The 19,975-nt window shown below is 34.6% G+C and overlaps 2 protein-coding genes across 2 annotated transcripts in view; one reads left to right on the plus strand and one right to left on the minus strand.

Annotated features, from left to right (window-relative positions):
* Positions 1-19,975, plus strand: part of LOC143251969 (uncharacterized) — a 170,798-nt gene that overhangs the window by 734 nt on the left and 150,089 nt on the right. The gene's annotated exons all lie outside the window — the stretch shown is intronic.
* LOC143251971 (uncharacterized) overlaps positions 10,032-19,975 on the minus strand; it is a 33,829-nt gene continuing 23,885 nt past the window's right edge. The window contains exons 2-3 of the mRNA XM_076503391.1: positions 19,025-19,765; positions 10,032-10,359 (exon numbers count right to left, since the gene is read on the minus strand). Of these exons, the coding sequence (XP_076359506.1) occupies positions 10,329-10,359; positions 19,025-19,765 (772 nt within the window). The 3' untranslated portion in view covers positions 10,032-10,328. The remainder of the gene's footprint in view (positions 10,360-19,024; positions 19,766-19,975) is intronic.

Here is a 19,975-nt window from a genome sequence, read left to right on the forward strand (position 1 = left end):
GTAAACCAGAATTCATCAGCAAAAGTCTAACAACAGAATGTTCTAGAATTTAATTTTGTTGCTCAAACCGGTAAAAGACTATAAGTTCGTAAAGATCTAGAACTGTTTTCAGTTATTTATATAACAAATCAGTGCCTCAGTACGCTTTTTATTTTGTTGATTCGTCTTAATACTTATATTTATATATAAAAAAATATGTACGAACACACACACACGTATATATATATAAGATTATATGTGTACCAGTTTATTACGCCACAGTTAATACACTTGGTGTAAAACTTTCCTTATTTCACAACAAATCGTTTGTATTTGCGTCCTTTCTTCTTAGAGCACATATAGAATGTAATTCCTCAATACGGTAATTACGATGCAATCCACTATACAGAGCAAGGTCAATATGCTCTGCTATATGCTCTACGCTAATAATCCATTTACATCCAACCCGTAAAATACATCCGATAATGTAGTCATCTGAGCATAAACTTGTTTTAAACGGCCACTTTAATACTGAAATTATTTAACCACCGGTATACACTTGTATACACAATACAAAACGATTTGTAGGTAAAATAAAACTACTTAATACGTATACGCTTCGACAGAGCACTGATCTGACTTCTTCATTATTTGAAGACAGACCAATACTCTGTTAAAACATTTGGTATTTTATTAATTTTTTTCATTATGCTTACAAAGCGTAATACGCTTCTCTACACAAACACTATAAAAAGCCCGTCAAAAATGACGGGAATCCAAAGTCTACCAAATTTTCATCCTCCAATATTCATTTGCAACTTTGCCGCCTGTAAACAGACATAATAAAAATAAAAGGCTTTCTAGCTTCGGGAAGACGGAGCCTGTCATGAGAAATATCTCCTTTACCTAACGAGTCTCTTTCCAGCATTGATCCTTGTTCTATCATTGATCCTTGTTCTATCATTGATCCTTGTTCCGTCTTTGATCCTTGTTCTATCATTGATCCTTGTTCCGTCATTGATCCTTGTTCTATCATTGATCCTTGTTCCAGCATTGATCCTTGTTGCATCTTTTATCCTTGTTCCAGCATTGATTCTTGTTCTATCATTGATCCTTGTTCTATCATTGATCCTTGTTCCGTCATTGATCCTTGTTGTATCATTTATCCTTGTTCCAGCATTGGTTCTTGTTCCATCATTAATTCTTGTTCCAGCATTCATTGACCACAGTTATTTTCTTATCACATAAAATACATTACTGCAATAGTTCTATTGAAACCGCATTTATCGTAAATATTTGATCATTTTTCAGCAACTTATCTTCATAACAAACGACAAATTAACTTCACTCGGTGCTAGATATATACTTGGTATAAAAAAAAAACAAACCTCCTTACCTAGCAGGAAAAGCCGAACGTCAGGGGATACTTACGTTTATGTTAGCAATTGAATTCAACTAAAATGGGAAGGGAGAATGGAAAGAGAAAGTATTGTAGGAAAAACAGTGAAATTGGACTTGTGTAATTCACGAAATTCCGAGAATTCGACATTGACTTTTCGATTGAGTGACCGACAGTTGGTTTTTATGATTATGGTTACGTTGTAACTGCATGCAATACATTAAAAGTAATACGTCGGTCCTTGTGATTTCATATCACATTAAGTCTTATGATGATTTTCTGGCATATCTTTATATATTGGCCCATTAAAAACATAATAGCACAACTGAAAGGGCGAGCATGCTTGGTGTGACGAAGATTCGAACCTCCAATCCTCAGATTACGACTCAAGCGCCCCTAACGACTTGGCTATACCAGGTCATACTAGATATGACAGATGTAATATTTGAATTTTACGCAAAGCTAGACGAAGGCTATCTGCGCTTGCCACCCCTAATTTAGCAATGTAAGACAAGAGGAAAGGCAGGTAATCATTAATACCAACCGCCAACTCTTGGACTACTCTTTTATCAACGAATAAGGAATTGACTGTTACATCATAACGCCCCCACGGCTGAAAGGGCAAGCATGTTTGGTGTTACGGGGATGCGAACCCGCGACCCTTAGATTACGAGTCGCATGCTTTAACCCACCTGGACATGCCGGGTTTCCATATGTAGTGTTGTAGACTTATTAAACCATATTCTTCTGTACTTCCATTCATAAGTGCCCCCCACTAATACAGCGGTAAGTCGACGGATTTACAACGCTAAAATCAGGAGTTCGATTCCCCTCGGTGGGCTCCGCAGAAAGCCCGATGTGGCTTTGCTATAAGAAAAACACACACACACATTCATAGGTTCTTAGAATAAAGATAGCGGATTAGATATGAAAATATATATCTATACACGAATAGTAAGTATTTTAGTATCACTGTAACGCGAAATTTTAATGTAAATTTTAAATATTATTTGTTAATGATGTGTGTATTGACCGTAATGTAATCCCCTTTATATAAATTTGTAACATTTTACTTACCCGGTTTAAAGCAAATGGCAATAAATGTCCTATTATTGAGTTTATTTGTTGTTTTTAATTTTCAAGTACGTCACCGTTTTTACCCGGACAGAAGTAACAAGACGACTGTAATATACTATTACAAGCGTGTTGGAGTTCACTGCTTGCTTCAGAACCCAAGACCTTTCAAGAGCTGTGAGCCACGAGTTTACTGAAATACAGTAAACACTTTGTTCTTTAAAACAAACAACATTTACATCGTTAAGCTCGCGTGACAAATATAGTGGTATATATATGTACAAATTAGGATCAGAACTCAAATAAGTCACATTTGATTGGATATCACAACTACAACTGTATATCATGAGCTAAGTACCACGCAGTTTAGAAGGAGTTTTAACCTTAAAATAATTCAATTAATAACAATGCTGTCATGTACTGTCCTTCCTTCTCTCTATGAATATTATAAGTGGAATACTTCATGTCAAAACTAAAACGTTTGTGTTATGCAATGTTATTAAATGTTACTTGTTCATGTCTTGTTTCGCCATGATTTTTTGATTTATTTATCATTTGCAGACACCCGAATAACCTCTACTAATTAGCTGTTCCCTGCTTTGTAATTTAAGTTAGTGCCTTACAGCGGTAAGTCTGCGAATTTACAACACTAAAATCGGGGGTTCGATTCTCCTCGGTGGATACAGCAGATAGTTCGCTATGGCTTTGCTATAAGAAAAATACAAACACATATAACACAAAAATAGACCTTGTGAACAAACTGAGTCTATCTTAATGAAATGTTTGGAAACGAAATTCTAAAATAGTGGGCAGGTACCAGAAGATTGGAAGTTAATTAAAGGTTCTCCTTTTTTTAAGGGAAGTGGTAAAAATTGTCTCAGTAAGCATAGACTCATTAGTCTTACATAAGTTATGGAAAAGGTTTTGGAAAGTTTCATAAAACATGTTTTGCAAAGTCATTTAATAAAGTTTAGAATTTTATTAAATAGTCAACATGATTTCACTAAGGGAAAAATTTTGCCTTACAACCCTTTTGACATTCTTTGAAAATGTTACTGTTTATATAGATGAGTCACGAAATGCTGTATATTTGACATACCTGAATTTTCAGAAAGCGTTTGACAAAGTGTCGCACAAAAAAGGTTTGTAAAAAATTATTTGTATACGTGTGGATAGAAGAGTGGCTGGATAGAAGAAAGTAGAGGGTTGTTATAAATGGAGTTCAGTCAAACTGGATTAATTAATGTCACAATTGAGAAACCTTAGGGCGTAATCAATAGGATTATGTTCATTTTAATTTACATCAGTGGCATAAATGGAGGAATGTTCAATAAGTTGCGTAAATGTTCTGATAATTTCAATGTCTGGAGTGATGCTGTCTGTGACGGGGTGCTGCTGCTTTACAAAGGGATTTAGATCATTTAGTCATTTGGGAAAATAAATGTCAGATGGGTTTTAATTATAATAAATGCAAGATAATGTATGTTAGTTATCATAATTTGCAAGGGTTTGTAATTAACCACAAAATTACAAATGGACTATCTGTGCTGTGCCCACCACGGGTATCAAAGCCAGATTTCTAGCGGTTTAATCCGCAGACAACCGCTGTGTCAGAGGGGAGGAGCAAGTGGGATAGGAAAACGTAGCACTGTAATAAAAGAAAGGAAGGTTGTGTAATGGTTAATCAGTCTCTTAAGCTATCGAAGAAGTGTCCTGTTGCTATTGGTAAGGCAAATAGAATTTTAGGTTATATTTACAAATATACTGAACACAAGTCTAAATATGTAATAATTTCGTTGTATAGGTCATTGATTGGGCCACATTTTGAGTATTGTGTTCAGTCTTGGGCTCCATGCCTTAGTAGGGACATTGAACTGTTGGAAAGGTTCACAAGAGGGTTACTAAAAAGATACCTGTGATGGAGGGTTTGTCACGTGAGGAGAGAATACGATCCTTAAAACTGTTTTCTCTTGAAAAAACAAGTGATAGTGCTGTTGTACCACCTTTTTCATACTTTACGGTAAGAATGCTAAGACTTGGGTACACAAATGTACAGTGTAGTTTGTCTCTAGAATGGGATGCCTTCGGATGGTATGGAGGTGATACATTTAAGTGAGTTTAAGAGAAAGCTTGATAATTATGTAAATGATAAGGGCTTTCTTTGAAATAAAAGAAAATACAATATTTTAGTTTAGAGGATGTTCTTAAACATTAAGTTATCTTAAAACTTTTTATGTCTTTTATATGTCTTTGAATTGAGTGCTTTGACAATTTTACCTTTAAGTCTTTTAGGTTTCTATTTTTAACAAAATACAATTCACTGCAAGGCTATATATAAACTGCTAAGCAATGTTGTTATGTAGAACTTTTGTGTGAAACATTGTCTTCCAGAGCCGTCTCTAAATAACTGATAAACTCGAGGGAAAATAGCTATTCCATTGCTCTCTTCGTCAACGTTTTGGGTACTTTTGTTTTACTCAATAGTGAGATTTTACCCATTCGTCTGGAGAGCACTGATGGCCTTAAGTTGCGGAGCACGATTTTTGTGGTAAAGAGATGCCAACTACATGTAATTATACTCGAAATCCAGACACACTAACCACTAGGTTGCACCTGACTCGATTAGTAGTTAGAGATATATTTCCCTTATTCGTAAGCTTAGGCTTTTGAAAGAACCATGAAAAAAATGTTATAATTTACAAGCAAAACACAAAAACTGAAACATTTTGTTCTTCTTAAAATGTTCCTCTAGGTGGTGAGGCGATCAGAAGTACAGTTTTAAATCATCAGAAAAAGTGTAGAAACTTTTTTAATATTACAATTGTTGATTTACATTAAACCAACTTACATACAGTTTTTACAGATATGTCGTACTGAACTCCGTATCTGATATTATTATTATCTTTACTGTTGCTAGAGCTATTCAGACAACCCGTTTTATTATTATATTCTATAAAAGATTTGCGTACAACAGTATTCTCATGATGCGATAACGACAAATATTGGGAAAATATAAGAAATTTCGAAACGTTTTAGTTATTTAGGAAAAAAAGGAAAAATAGCTAGGAAGGTATAATAAAGTTTGAGAGACTGAGTGATTAGCAGTTTAGAGTTTAGTGTTTATTAGAAGAATCTCCATCAAAAAGATGTTAATCTTAGGAGAAAATATACCGTTTAATACGTCCGTATGATATCATAACATCCAAGCGAATCTTTTTTCAAACGCCACTAGAAATTACTAATGATATAATTACTTCAACTATTATTGTCTTTTTTGTTATTATTGCCTGTATTATCATTTTCACAACGTTCAAACCACTGAATTCACCAGCTGTTGTCAGACGTTAGTCAGGTTGGATGGAGTTCCCCGTATTCAGCATTACAGCTTCGGGAGTTCGAATTCCGATAATTTCACAAAGATCTTTCTGTTTGTGACGTGTACAAAATGTCTGATATAACACCTGACGAAGGCCATAGGATTCACCGGTCGAAACGAGAAAATAATAATGCACATAACAATAATGAAGACAATAATAATAGTTTGAATATTTATACCATTAATAATACTAACATCTCCTTTCAATCATTCTACAACACAATACTACAACTTCATCTTTACATGAAAAATACCAGAAAGGAAAGACAGGTTAAAAAACCTGTAAACGTATAAACTACAAATCGTTTAGGTTCGACATGGCCAGATAGTTAAGGCAGTCGACTCGTAATTTGAGAGTCGGAGGTTCGAATCCCTGTCACACTGACTATTCTCGCCCTTTTAGCCGTGAGGGTCAATCTCACTTTTCGTTGGTGAAAGAGTAGTCCAAGAGTTGGCGGTGTGTGGTGATGACTAGCTGCTTTCTGTGAAGACTATTACTTCAAAGTAAAATGGCCGTTAAAACGTTGTGCGCGAAATTCAACAAACTAACTGCATTATTGTTATTACATTTTAAGAGGTTAAAGTAAAACCTAGTCTAAAACGAACCAGTTAGTATTAAATATAATATGTAGAACATTTTTCATACTTTACTATTCCGGCTCGGCATGGCCAGGTGGTTCGGGAGCTCAACTCAGTATTTGCAGGTCGCGGGTTTAAACCCCCTGTCACATCAAATATGCTTGCCCTTTCAGCTATTTAAAGGTTTGTAATGTGACAGCCAGTTTCACAATTCGTTGGTAAAAGAGTAGCCCAAGAGCTGGCAGTAGGTAGTGATGACTAATTGCCTTCCCTCGAGTCTTACACTGCTAAATTAGGGACGGCTAGCGCAAATAGCCCTGTAGCTCCGCGCGAAATTAAAAACACAAAAAAGTTTGCTATTTATTGACACACTGTATGGTGTAACTGGTAATTCGCTGTTTCAATATTGTCTTTCTTTCACTATTCCACAGGCCCAGCTTGGTCATTTGGTTAAGGCACTCGAATCGTAATCTGAGAGTTGCGGGTTTGAATCCTCGTCACACCATACATGCTCGCCTTTTCAGCCGTGGGGGCGTTATAATGTGACAGTCAATCTCACTATTCGTTGGTGAAAGAATAGCCCACGAGTTGGCGGTGGGTGGTGATGACTAGCTGCCTTCCCTCTAATCTTACACTGATAAATTAGGGACGGCTAGCGCAGATGGCCCTCATGTAGCTTTGCGCGAAATTTAAAACCAATCATCTATAATGTTTTCTATCAAACCAGTATGCCACAATTATCCTATTTTGGATGAAATGAATAAATTCTATTCTACAAAAACATCGGTGAAACTGTTTTTATGTGTTTGTGAGATAATTGTTATGGCGCACAATTGAGTTTCTGACAGTTGCTTTTCAGTGTAAAATTCTAATTTGCTGGTCATAACTAATCATATTAGTAACAAGATATTCGCACTAAATCTATGGCTGGCTCCAGATGGCTGCATAAAGTGTTCACAGTCCTTTAAATTTCACGTACACAGAATACACTCCAAGCGTTATTGAGAAACCAAGAGTGATACAGTGTCCTGTAAGTGAAGTTACATGTTGACTTGTCTGAGTTTCTCCTTCTCTGATGAAAGTGGATTAAATTACCGTTTGACAAGTGACCTGTTTCACCGCAAGGCTAAAATGAGACAGAGAAAGAGAGAAACAGTAAAAGCTTGAATGTGCTCTGAAAGTTCACCTCAGTGGCTTAATTGATATATATATATATATAAATGAATGGTATACAGACGTATCACTTTAATTTTTTGATAGAGAATTGGTTGCTAAAAACACGTTTTCTCAAAAAATTCTCATTTAAAGTTAATATACCTTTACTACGCTGTTAAAGTGATTTAGCCTGGCCTAGCTTATTGTTGTTCGCATTATAGAATAAATTTATATGCATGTATATATGACAATTATTTATTTCAATATATACTAACTGGCATTTTACAATTTTATATCTATTTACGCAACAATTCTATATGTCTGTGCTTTATCAGAACGGGTATTTTTGATAACAGGATGTCGTACCGTACCCACATATTAAGAATATTTATGGTCAGGATATTTATCTTTTTTTGATAGTAAAGAAGTCAAGCGTAAGTGAAAGGCAGCTAGACCCTTCTTGAACGTTTAATGAATAATTTGAGTTGTATGAAAGTTGCGTTAGGGAAAAGTACATAATAATTAAATGCTTGTTTTTTTTTGTTTGTTTAAAGGTAAGTACAAAGCTACACAATTGGCTATCTGTACTGTGCCCACCATGAGCATTGAGAGCAAGTCTATAGTGCTATAGCTCTACAGAAATACAGCTTCGCCTCTTGGGGCTTAATTAAATGGACTAGACTTTTCATTAGTAATTTTTTTGTCAAATGATTAAAACCAATAAGCCTTTATAACTGAAACCGTTATAACAATGTTACAGTTTTTATTTGTGTTTCTTACCCTACAAATATTCAATGTTTGTCTACACAATTCACCTAGCTTATGGGTGCTGCAAAAACAAAACAAAAAGTCCTTGTGGTTTCGACTATTTTATGAACAATTAGATAAAGAAGTAGGAAGCTGCTACGATCGAACTGTTAAACTCTTGAATGAGCACGGGTGGATGTTGTTCACTGAGTTTTAAGGATAAAACTCAATTTTTCATATTCCTCTCTGTACTGTCATTTGTTTTGAATAGCAATTATTGAAAGGTTTGAATTTTGCTATTCTTAATTTGTTTGTTGAGTTGCACGCAACTCGAGCTACTCGAGGGCTGTTTGTAGTAATTGGTTTTAATTTTGGGATGATAGAATGGAGGGAAGGTAATGGTTAGTACCATCCACATCTGAGGGCTGCTCTTACCATACTAAACAGTATAATTTGATATTTACTCTTATATTGAAGACATAGCTTTAAAATATAGATCACTATTTGTTTAGGGTAAAATAACGGACTCGAATCATTTAACATCAAAACCACAGCTTTCCTCACTATTTGTCAGAAGAAGTCTAACTTTAAATGACATTTAATATTTAATTACTGCCTTTTATTTATCAAAATATTAAATTACGGTGTATTGAGCAAAATACTACTAATACACTATCGTATTACAATGGATCGTTTGCTTATATGATACTGGAAACACTTTTTTATTACGCGATGTGTAATTCCCAACATGGCGAAATTTTTATCCTGTGTGCATGTAAATTTGAAATAAGGATCACAATTTTCCGGTTACGGAGAACTTTATTTTTATCCATTCTCAGAGTGCAGATATGACGTCATGAATACGTCACACGCAGATCTAATGCACTGGCGCCATGGGTAATCGGCTAGTAGATATAAAATAAACTCTACCACTATGTGAAGCCTAGTCTAGTTTTCTCGATCTGTCTTTATTCAGAGTTACTGATGAAGGGTGAAATTCTCCGAAAGAAATATATCTCAGTGACAAGTGGTGAACTGAATGACAGATTGAGCTTCATATTTTTTTTGAGTAAACTGGATATTAAACGTTTAAATACGAAACGGAAATCTTAATTTTTAAAGTACGGTATACAGAAGTGTAATTATCGTGTTCTATCCAGCTAAGACTTTCACATTATAAATTATTGAGAATTTAATGCTCGGCAACAGAATACCTGAGAAGAGCGTTACATAACAAACCAATGAAGACTAACATGGCCGTTTTTATTATGATGTAAATACATGTATGTGTTATATGTTGAATAAAGTTCTGTAGCTGCTTACAAACACACTATATAAAGATACTTCTAGCAAAGTTAAAATAGTTTGGCTCAAAACTATTATTTTCTTCATGCCTTCCTTATTTAAAATGTGGTTGTTTCTGATGCATGCTTAATTATCTGTACATTCATTTACGCGAACTATTTAGAAGATCAACTCCATACCTAAATACGTGGGTTACCTAGAGTTTTTTACTTATCATTTTCTCAAGGGCTTACATAAAATACCCACATTCCATTGCGGAGTTCAAAGACTGCTTCATAATACACAGAAGTCTCAATTACCAGTCAAGCTTCTCCAGTATCCCCAATTACAATTTTGTATACCCCAAAGGAGGGTTGTTCCCCAGAACAAACTCATTTAGGACTTTCTCCTCCATGGTTCATAAGCACGTGTGTGGAAATACGAACAAAGTTTCAAAACTGGCGACCATGATACTGAGAGCAGACTAGAGGCACAAAATTCTATATTAAACACAAGTTCAACGGCTCTGTATACCTATTTGTAAATCCCTCCTCCATCATATCTGGAAACGTTTTAACCTCAGTAGTAAGGGGATACACCGTATAGTAAGAATACCCCTTAGCCAACCCGAGTCTGCTTGCCAAGTTTTGCCTTCTCTTTTTAGGACTAGGTAATTTTTTTTTTCATATTACGTTAAGCATGAGAAAAATGAATTAATTATATTTCCTCGAATGTCTAAATCTGTTGACTGGAACAATACGAGTTTCTGAAAAAAATCAAATAAAGTTATGATTTTCTAACTGATGTTACGAAAATATGTGAAATAACTAATACTATAATGTTTATTATAATAAGTTTATTTAAACATGCCACTAGACTCAGTGTAAATATTTGCTTTTATATTTCACTTTAGTTATCATAAACTGATACATAGGCATCAGAAGCACAATGTATGTATTTGCGTGGAAGGACAAATATGTAAATGAATGAAATTTGTCAAAAGTGCGTATATTTTAGGGAGGCAGACGTCAGAGGATTCTGGGACATGTTCCCTCGGTAAGTCTTTACAACTAAAACGGAATTTTGGGCATATGTTTATGCAGCGAAGACCAAAATATCATTGAAAACAGGAAAAATACAAACAAAATGTACTTAAGGGTAAATTTCAATGATAGCCGTACACAACTTTCTATTTTCTTTGTTTTTAACGATTAACGTCCAATCTCCTTATTTTCTTTTCTTATAGTAAGACGTTATTTTCATAAAACTAATTTTTATGAGAGCCGAAGATGATACTGGACCCTCTTGTGTTGGTAGCCCCAAAAATGTATATTATGAATACACAATTTAATCAAGTATATAATACATACAAAGATTATAACTGTTACATCTTCCTATTTGGCCCGGCATGGCCAGATGGTTAAGGCACTTGACTCATAATCTGAGGGTCGCTGGTTTGAATCCTAGTCACACCAAACATACTCGTCCTTTCAGCCGTGGACGCGTTATAATGTTACGTTCAATCTCACTATTCATTAGTGAAAGAGTAGCTCAAGAGTTGGCGGTGGGTGGTGTTGACTAGCTGTCTTCTCTCTAGTTTTGCGCTGCTAAATTAGGGGCGGCTAGCGCAGATAGCCCTCGAGTAGCTTTGCGCGAAATTGAAAACAAACAAACAATCTTCTCATTTACGGTCTGTTTTGTTGTGATGCAAATCAAATAACTTTTTCTTCACTTAGACCAGAAGAAAAAAAAAGAACTGTATTTGTATTTTAACTCAGTTTGTTTGCTTAGAGACTGCAAAAAGGTTTCGAGAGGGGTGTGTGTGCCGTAGGGCATATACAAAGTATACAGCACTTAATATCTATAGTTACGTTGGGCTGAGAATGTTTGGAAGCATTACTGACATAGAGCATAGACGATCAACAAAGACTAATTATTAATTAGTAAGTAATTTCTTTATAACTAGATACGAGCTGTATTTATAGTGATGGGGATTCAATCCTGAGTGCCCTTGATGGAATTCTGACGCAACATAAAATAGTCATCTCAGGATTTCCCTGAAGATGGCAGCAGGTTAGAGGCCTAAATGTAGGATAAAACTTGTTTGTGATTAGCACTTTAATACTTAATAATTAGACTTAGATGATCGACTAGGCTTATTAGTCATTCCAAAGATTTCCATCCGATCGCCACATCCTTACCATAAGCACTTTATTTGTTTCTTTGAAATTAAACACAAAGATACACAATGAGCTATCAGTACTATGCCCATTATGGGTATCGAAACTTGATTTTTAACGAGATAAGCACCTAGATTTACCACCGAGTAAACGAAAGTCGAGTAAACACTTAAGATAACTTAACACGCCATATTTTGAGGTCGAGAAGTTGCATCTGTTCGTAAAACATTATTTTAGGCACAAAAAAATACTTTGGATAGCCTAACCATCTGAGTAACATGTGGGAAAATTTAACCCTTCAAATTTAGGTCCGAAGTTTTGGGTTAATAAATTGACATTTTAAACAACTAACGCACGAGACTCAATCTCAATACCGTTGAAAAACAATAAAACTATTAAGTTGATTAATTCCTTAACAACGAGATTACCTTTTATGATGTCCTTTTATTTTTCAGATAAGAATTACTCTCTTTCTGTGATATATAAAACCAAGCTGATCGTACTTTTACTAATTTATTTTAACAATATGTGCCATGTGAGGTCGTATTGGAAACGAGTAAAATAATATATTAAATCTTTATTGGGAACTTACTTACTTAACTAATTTTATTAACTGGTGAGTATTCTGATTTGATTATGGGATACGACCTCTATTTCTGACTGGGAGATAAAGAACTGGCCTTTCGAGAGAGCTTGACAACATAGCTGAAACTGGCGATGCATCTATGACGTGTAGTATTAGAAGCTGTTGTGCCGGTTTGCCTGTCAAACTGGTCTGGTAGCAAATACCAAACTCTAAGAAACCTTTAATGCTTTCCACGCGACAGCTAGTCTAGCTGTACACAAATACTTGGGTTTGGGTCTTCGACCAGGGATGGCGTATGACATAAAGGCATGTCAGGATTTTCCTACTTCTTTAACGTTAACTCGGATTTAGCTGTTAGCTATTCGGGCGCTGTGAATAACCCTTAGTTGTATTTTTTTTTTGGGGGGGGGTAGGCTTTCATTTTCCGCCGCATCTACTCTTCAGAAATAGTCTTAGTAGTATTTTTCTTAATGTTCTAAGTTTCAGTTACTTCTCAGTGTATATTGAAACATAAATTAAGTGTGACGCAATAAAATGCAGTTTAAAGACTTTCAAACTTTACAAGAACACTTTTTATGTTTGAAGTACAATCTTATATATATATGTATAAACACACACATGATTAGTAAAAATTGGTAATTTGGAAAAGAGGGAATAAGGATCTTCAAAAAGTAGAGAAACAATTATGTGTTAAGAAACAATTACATTTTTAAAAAACAATTACATTTTAAGAAACAATTACGTTTTAAGAAACAATTACATTTTAAGAAACAATTACATTTTTAAGCCTACAACTACGGATTATAAAAAAATAAACAAACAAAGCTGGAAATAGTGTCTACTCCATCTTCTTGAGCTACAAATCCCTATTTTGACTCTATGTTTACAATACTTATCTGTTATATTTTAACCCTACTTTCCTGTTATAGTTTAACCCTACTTATCTGTTTTAGTTTAACCCTATCTATCTGTAATAGTTTAATCCTACTTATCTGTTATAGTTTAACCCTACTTTCCTGTTATAGTTTAACCCTACTTATCTGTTATAGTTTAACCCTACTTATCTGTTTTAGTTTAACCCTACCTATCTGTAATAGTTTAATCCTACTTATCTGTTATAGTTTAACCCTACTTATCTGTAAAAGCTTAACCCGACTTATCTGTTATAGTTTAATCCACCTTGATGCTCCAAGTTAAACAAAAAACGCAACATGGCTAACTAATGAATAAATATTAGCTAAAGTTTTTATCAATACTATAGATTGTTTGTTTGTTTTTGAATTTCACGCAAAGCTACTTTTCACAGCAAGGGTGTTTTTGATTATATTTTAAAATAACAATAGCTATATGAAATAGTGTTATGTGCAGTGGTAATAAATACTGAATGTGCTCCCACGATTTTAGTTAAATATAAGAAACAATAAAAAGAAACACAATCACCATCTGAGTAGGAACACTTACTATTGTAACCGTCTTGTATTAAAAACTTGCTAAAATCTAGTTGTGGATATCTCTGCAGAGACAGCAAACTAGAGTAATTATAAGCAATAGGTTTGTTTTGTTTGTTTTGAATTCCGAGCAAAGATACTCGAGGGCTATCTGCGCTAGCCGCCCCTAATTTAACAGCGTAAAACTAAAGAGAAGGCAGCTAGTCAACACCACCCACCGCCAACTCTTGGGCTACTTTTTTACAACGAATAGTGGGATTAACTGAAACATTATAACGCCAATACTTCTGAAAGGGCGAGCATATTTGGTGCGACAGGGTAGGTAATAAGACTAGAGTAACATTATGCAATAGCGAAATCGGAATCTTTCACGTGACAGTTTCCAATTAATACGTCAGAAAATGTACGAGTTGTGATTTCTAACTAACATGCACGCTAGGAAAACGCCGTACTTTTATGTCAGAATATAAATCACTTAGAAAATTTCGCAACACGACAAACTTAAGGAGATTGAATTAAGTTTAAAATACTCTCTCAGTTTTTTAAAACTGTTTTGCGATCTTACACTACAGTAGATATAACATGCAATAATTTTATAGTGGAGTCATAATAGGGTTTGGTTTGTTTTCAATTTCGCGCAAAGCTACACGAGATCTATTTGCGCTAGCTGTCCGTAATCTCGCAGTGTAAGACTAGAGGGAACGCAGCTGGTCATCACCAACCACCACCAACTCTTGGGCTACTCTTTTATCAACTAATAGTGGAATTGAGTGTCACATTATAACGCATCCACGGTTGAAAGGGAGAGCATGTTTTGTGTGACGGGGATACGAACTCGAGACCCTCGGATTACGAGTCGAGTGCCTTAACCATCTGACCATGCCGGACCATTGATGATTAGATCTCTCTAAAGTAGGAAATTACAGCTTGAGCAAACTATCAGCAGCAGATCTCCTATCTTGTTTGCTTAGTTTCTCGATCCCTGTTTGTGGTTTTTAAGATCTAAATTTTTAATTAACTTGTATTTTTAATACACAACAATGGGCCTAGAATGAGACACAACCCCAATAAGCGCCTATAAAGATTTAACAGTAGAAAAGCAGCAGTTTTATATAAAACATATGGGTTCAAAACACCGGTTTAAATAAAGCTCCGTGTGTTTTAAAGAAATTATTTACTAAGCCAAGTGGCTTTGTGCCTTAGGTTTCGTGTAAAGACGCGTGCAACACGCGTCGAATACGTAAGCAGTCGCTCACAACAAAATCACATTATCTGTGTATTTTTAACCACGTAAGTCAAATTGCAATGAAAAAAACAATCAACTTTTAAATAGGTCATGGACATTAGCAGCGTCTAGTACAGAATATCTATCCAATTTTGCTGTAAGCTTACGAAATAATAATATTAGTTACATGAACAAATGGGCAAACTTGAAATCATTTATTTTACTTATTAAAAATGTTTAGGTGCTGTTAACTATTGAAAAGAAAGGTTTTGAGTGTTGTTTCAAGAATAATTCTGCTTTTTTTTTTACCGATATTAGAGTGATAAGCAAATTTTTCTGCGATCTCTATTATGAACCACTCTCGTAATTCAGAATAATCTTGTTTTTATTTTAACCAAAAATGTTGAAGAAACTTATAGGCCTAACATTTCTGAAAAAAAAAAATGAGTAAACTACATATGTTTTTTTAACACTCATTTTAATTTGTGAAACTAGAAAATAAACATATGTAATTTATATTATTTTTATTACGAATCTTATTTCTGTAGGTTTCTAATGTTAAGTTTTGTCGTTTAAATCTTAATTGTTAAGCAACATTTTTTCTCTCAAAAATATGACATTCCCATTGTTGTGAGATTTGAACATTACGAGTAAAAATAGTAAAACACTCCTCATTTTGACATCAATGTCAAGAACCTTTAATATTTTAAAATCAAAATAACAACAGTGTTAAAAAATAAATATGAAGCGATATCTTTCACTTGATCTATCACTTGTCGTCGAGTTATAATGATTTTGAGGAATTTCTTGTCCAGGATCAGCGATGAGCGACAATATGTCCTGAAACCCGAATAGCACAATGACAATGATAAACGAAGCATGAATTTACATTTATATTTTAGTATTTTATACAGCTTGTCGGCTGAATAATTCACAAGAATTAATTAACAGCATTAGTGTTGCATCTTTTTGAAATTCCTATATAACTATAGGATCATTATTGTGAAGAAAATACATTTTACAATGTGTTACAAATATAACAATATTATTATGAATAATATGAACTACTGGTAACAATATTCTCACTAACCACTCAGTCTTCCTTTACGATTGCTATCAAGAAAATCTGTATCCATTTTTTTATTGTTCGTACTGTTATCGTAACGGACATCTGGAAGGTTTGTTTTTGATTTTTTTTTGTAATTTCGCGCAAAGTTACACGAGGGTTATTTAGCACTGTAAAGCTAGAGGGAAGGCAGCTAGTCATCACCACCCACCGCCAATTTTTTGGGTTACTCTTTTACTAACGAATAGTGGGATTGACAGTCACCTTATAACACCCTCACGGCTGAAAGGGCGAGCATGTTTGGTGCGATAGAGATTCAAACCCGCGACCCTCAGATTACGAGTCGAACGCCTTTACCCACCTGGCCATGCCCAGCCCAGCTGGAAGGAAAACTCCTTTTTGTAACTTCAATATTTGTAACGATTGCATATCAAACACGTTCTTAAGTGAACTATTATAAACAAAACAGTTTTTTATATTTTTTTCTATGTTAAATATTAAAATAATAAAAAGCATGAAAATAATGTTTCCTAAATATATTGGATTATAAATAATTACGTCCTAATTAAATCTTATATAGTCGTATTATTTTGTACAGTTTTATTAGCTATATTGTCATAAAAGGCAACGGAAATTAGATTAGCCTGATCGAGTTAGATTTGACAATAAAACTAAAATCTGCTAAAAGAACTTATGACCGATATAAGAATGTACTGATACATCAGCCACACAATATTTGATATATTCAGTGCCGACGAAATCTATTGTCCAATATCATGGCTTATCAGGCCGAATGGGACAACGATAAACGCGGCAGTCGTCGAGACGTTATTTTTGTCATCAGTCATTTGAAGAACAACTGTCTCGATGTAAATTAGATTAAGCCGGTGGAATATACTTCATATTAGATTGAATTATTCTATTATTCATCTAGGGATGTCAGGCGCTTACACTACGTCTTCTTGGCTGTATCCTTAGGAGCTTCGCCATGTCCTGTTCTATCTTGAATGTCATTAAAATATTTCAATACAGACTATGGAAAGTTGTAGAAATGATGGTTTGTGCGTTCAGAAATAATGATATTAATACAGATACGAAATAAATAGTATATTATGATATGCATTTGCAGTTCCCTGGCTAACTCAAGCACCACCGAGAAACAACCATACTTTGTTTTTTTTTCATTTGCTGGAATTAAAACAAAACAGAATATTAGACAAATTGTGTGATGGAGTAGGTTATAACCAACCATTTTGTTAAGATGGTAATTTTAGAATTTTTTTTATCATCTCTTTCATACCTAGTTTAAAGCCTAAATTTATACCTGGAATTCGTGCTAGGACTACCATAAAACCGTCTGCTAATACTAACCTGTTTTGCTTTTCTAATGAATTTGTCAGAGATTATGGCTTAAGAACCTACGTAGTATCTCGATATAGAAACATCGTGGGCAGAGCGCCTCCTAATAGTGTTTTTTGTAGTTAAACTTAAGCAGCTAAGTGATTTTAAATGCGTGTGGAAATTACACCTATAGCCTTTGTAGTTTCTGCTATACAAAGCGAAAGTTTAGTAACATGTTATCACGCAGCACTACTAATGTCAAACTGATAAAGAAAGTAAGCCAATGTATATATATACTATAACTATAATTTTAAACCAAAAAACAAATACAAAGAAATTGTACTAAAATTACTAATAATTAATTTTTGTTAAAAATAAGGTCATTTAAGAACTTGGCACTACTTTATGCGGATGTACACCATAACCGCACATGAAAGCACGACAGTCACAGTAAAGTTAGGATAATAATATGGTTCAATGTCGTGTTTGTTAGTGCCTCTATCATATTTGGGGCAGGAATGTTAACTTCAAGAGGTAAGCTTCATCTCACTTACCCCATACGGTAGTACTTTATTTTCTTATTTTTATCTTTTTTTTTTTTGTTTATCTTTTCCTTTCTCTTATTTTAACTTGGGAGAGGAGCCACTTTCCCACAACTGTCTGCAGGAAGTGAAGGGTGATATGGATGTGGAACGTTGTGGGCTTGAGCACCTACATCTTGCTTTCCTAATTTCTAATCTAATTGTGTTTATTTCTTATGTGAGACTAGCAAATTGGAGGTTAAGACTGATAGACGTTGTATCCCTACCGCAATGTAGGTTCTACTTCTTCAGTCACCTCCAAAACCTAGGATACATTTTATAATCCCACGTTGTAGCTTGTACTCTAGGATTAAAAAATGCAGCGTATTTTGTTAAATTTTAATGTGTTTTGTTTTGGCTTTTAAAAAATTATGGTTATAATACAATAAATCAGAGGTTGTGTTTGCTGTTTCTAACGCAGTCCTTCCTCATAATTTTGTTTACTTATTTAACTTCATTTAAATGTATTTACTTAATTTCATTAAAAATATATATATATACGCTACATTAAATTGTTTCGTTGGTACATGATAACTGAAGTGAAATTGGCTTACTTTCTTTAATATATATATATTTAAATTCTATAGAGAAATGTCTGTTTGTCTGCAACTCATTCTGTCAAAATGTTCACTCAACTACTGGTGTTACCCCCCAGTGGCTCAGCGGTATGTCTGCGGACTTACAACGCTCAAATCCGGGTTTTGATACCCGTGGTGGGCAGAGCACAGATAGCCCATTGTATAGCTTTGTGCTTAATTCAAAACAACAAACAAAACAACAACTACTGTTGTTCTAGAACTCCAGCTTTTCAACATTGGTTAGTATTATTACTCATAGGAGTCAGTGAATTCTGGTTTCTAAAATTATTCATTAAATTTCAGCACTTTAGGACTCAAAACTTTTGAAGTATTAATATTATCCTGCAGTAAAAAGTCAACCTTCGAACATATTCTACCAACTAATATATTTTTACCATTTTATAGAAAAGTCGGATGACTACTTACGAAAAGGAAGCTCTACATGTTCTCGCCCCTGACTCTATTTTCATCACATTCTCAGACCTCTCACACAACCTTCTGCTTGGAGCAGTAGGAGCCGAAGTCTGTTGGGTAACTTGGAATTCACAACTTTCTTGAGCAGAAGACAAAGAAGGCCGAAATTGAGTTGCACAACCTTTTCTCAGCCAATTTGTGTTAACATAGTCTGGTTCCCTTTGAACATTAATCTCGTGCTTAGAATTCTCGAAGAGCGGCCATACTGATTTCTGATGATGGGTTGGCCGATGTTTCTGGAGCGTATTCTCGGGGTTATTAAGTAATGTGTGTTGGGATGATGATGACGTCAAACTAGACTTCAAGCAGTGCTGGCTTTCCTCTTGAGAAGATAAAATTTTATTCCAAAGAGCGATTTTACTATTGTCATCATAACCATATAGAAAATATGAACGTCCTTGGGAAAGAACGAATCGTTTTTCAGTGGTGTCAGATTCTGACTGAGAACAGTCCTTACTGTTGGTTGTGAGACTGAAGTCTCTCTGTAAGGGACTTTTATCCTTATTTCCGTAGAAACATTGAGAATTAGGTTTGCATATTCCTGATGGGTTTGCGCCAGAAGTTTCGTTCTTATCACTGGACACTTTTGTTCTTAACGATTGCCTGAAAGCAATAGGTTTCTGCCAAATGTTTTGGTGTTCTTTTCCTTGAAGGTTTCCAGGAATCTCGAATTCGTTTCTGTTATTATTATTTCTGTAAAGAAAGAAATGTACTAAATGACGTGAAAAATAATTTTAGTTAAAAAATCAATGATAAAACCATTCAGTAAAGGGAAAACTAATGTTTAGTTTTGTGGTCTTCTGTTTGTTTGTAATTAAGAACAAAGCTACACAAAAAACTATCTGTTCTATGCTCTCAAGGGGTATCGAAACTCGGTTTCTAGCTTTGAATGTCCGTAGATAT

Source organism: Tachypleus tridentatus, chromosome 6 (assembly GCF_004210375.1).
Source record: "Tachypleus tridentatus isolate NWPU-2018 chromosome 6, ASM421037v1, whole genome shotgun sequence".
Lineage (NCBI taxonomy): Eukaryota > Metazoa > Arthropoda > Merostomata > Xiphosura > Limulidae > Tachypleus > Tachypleus tridentatus.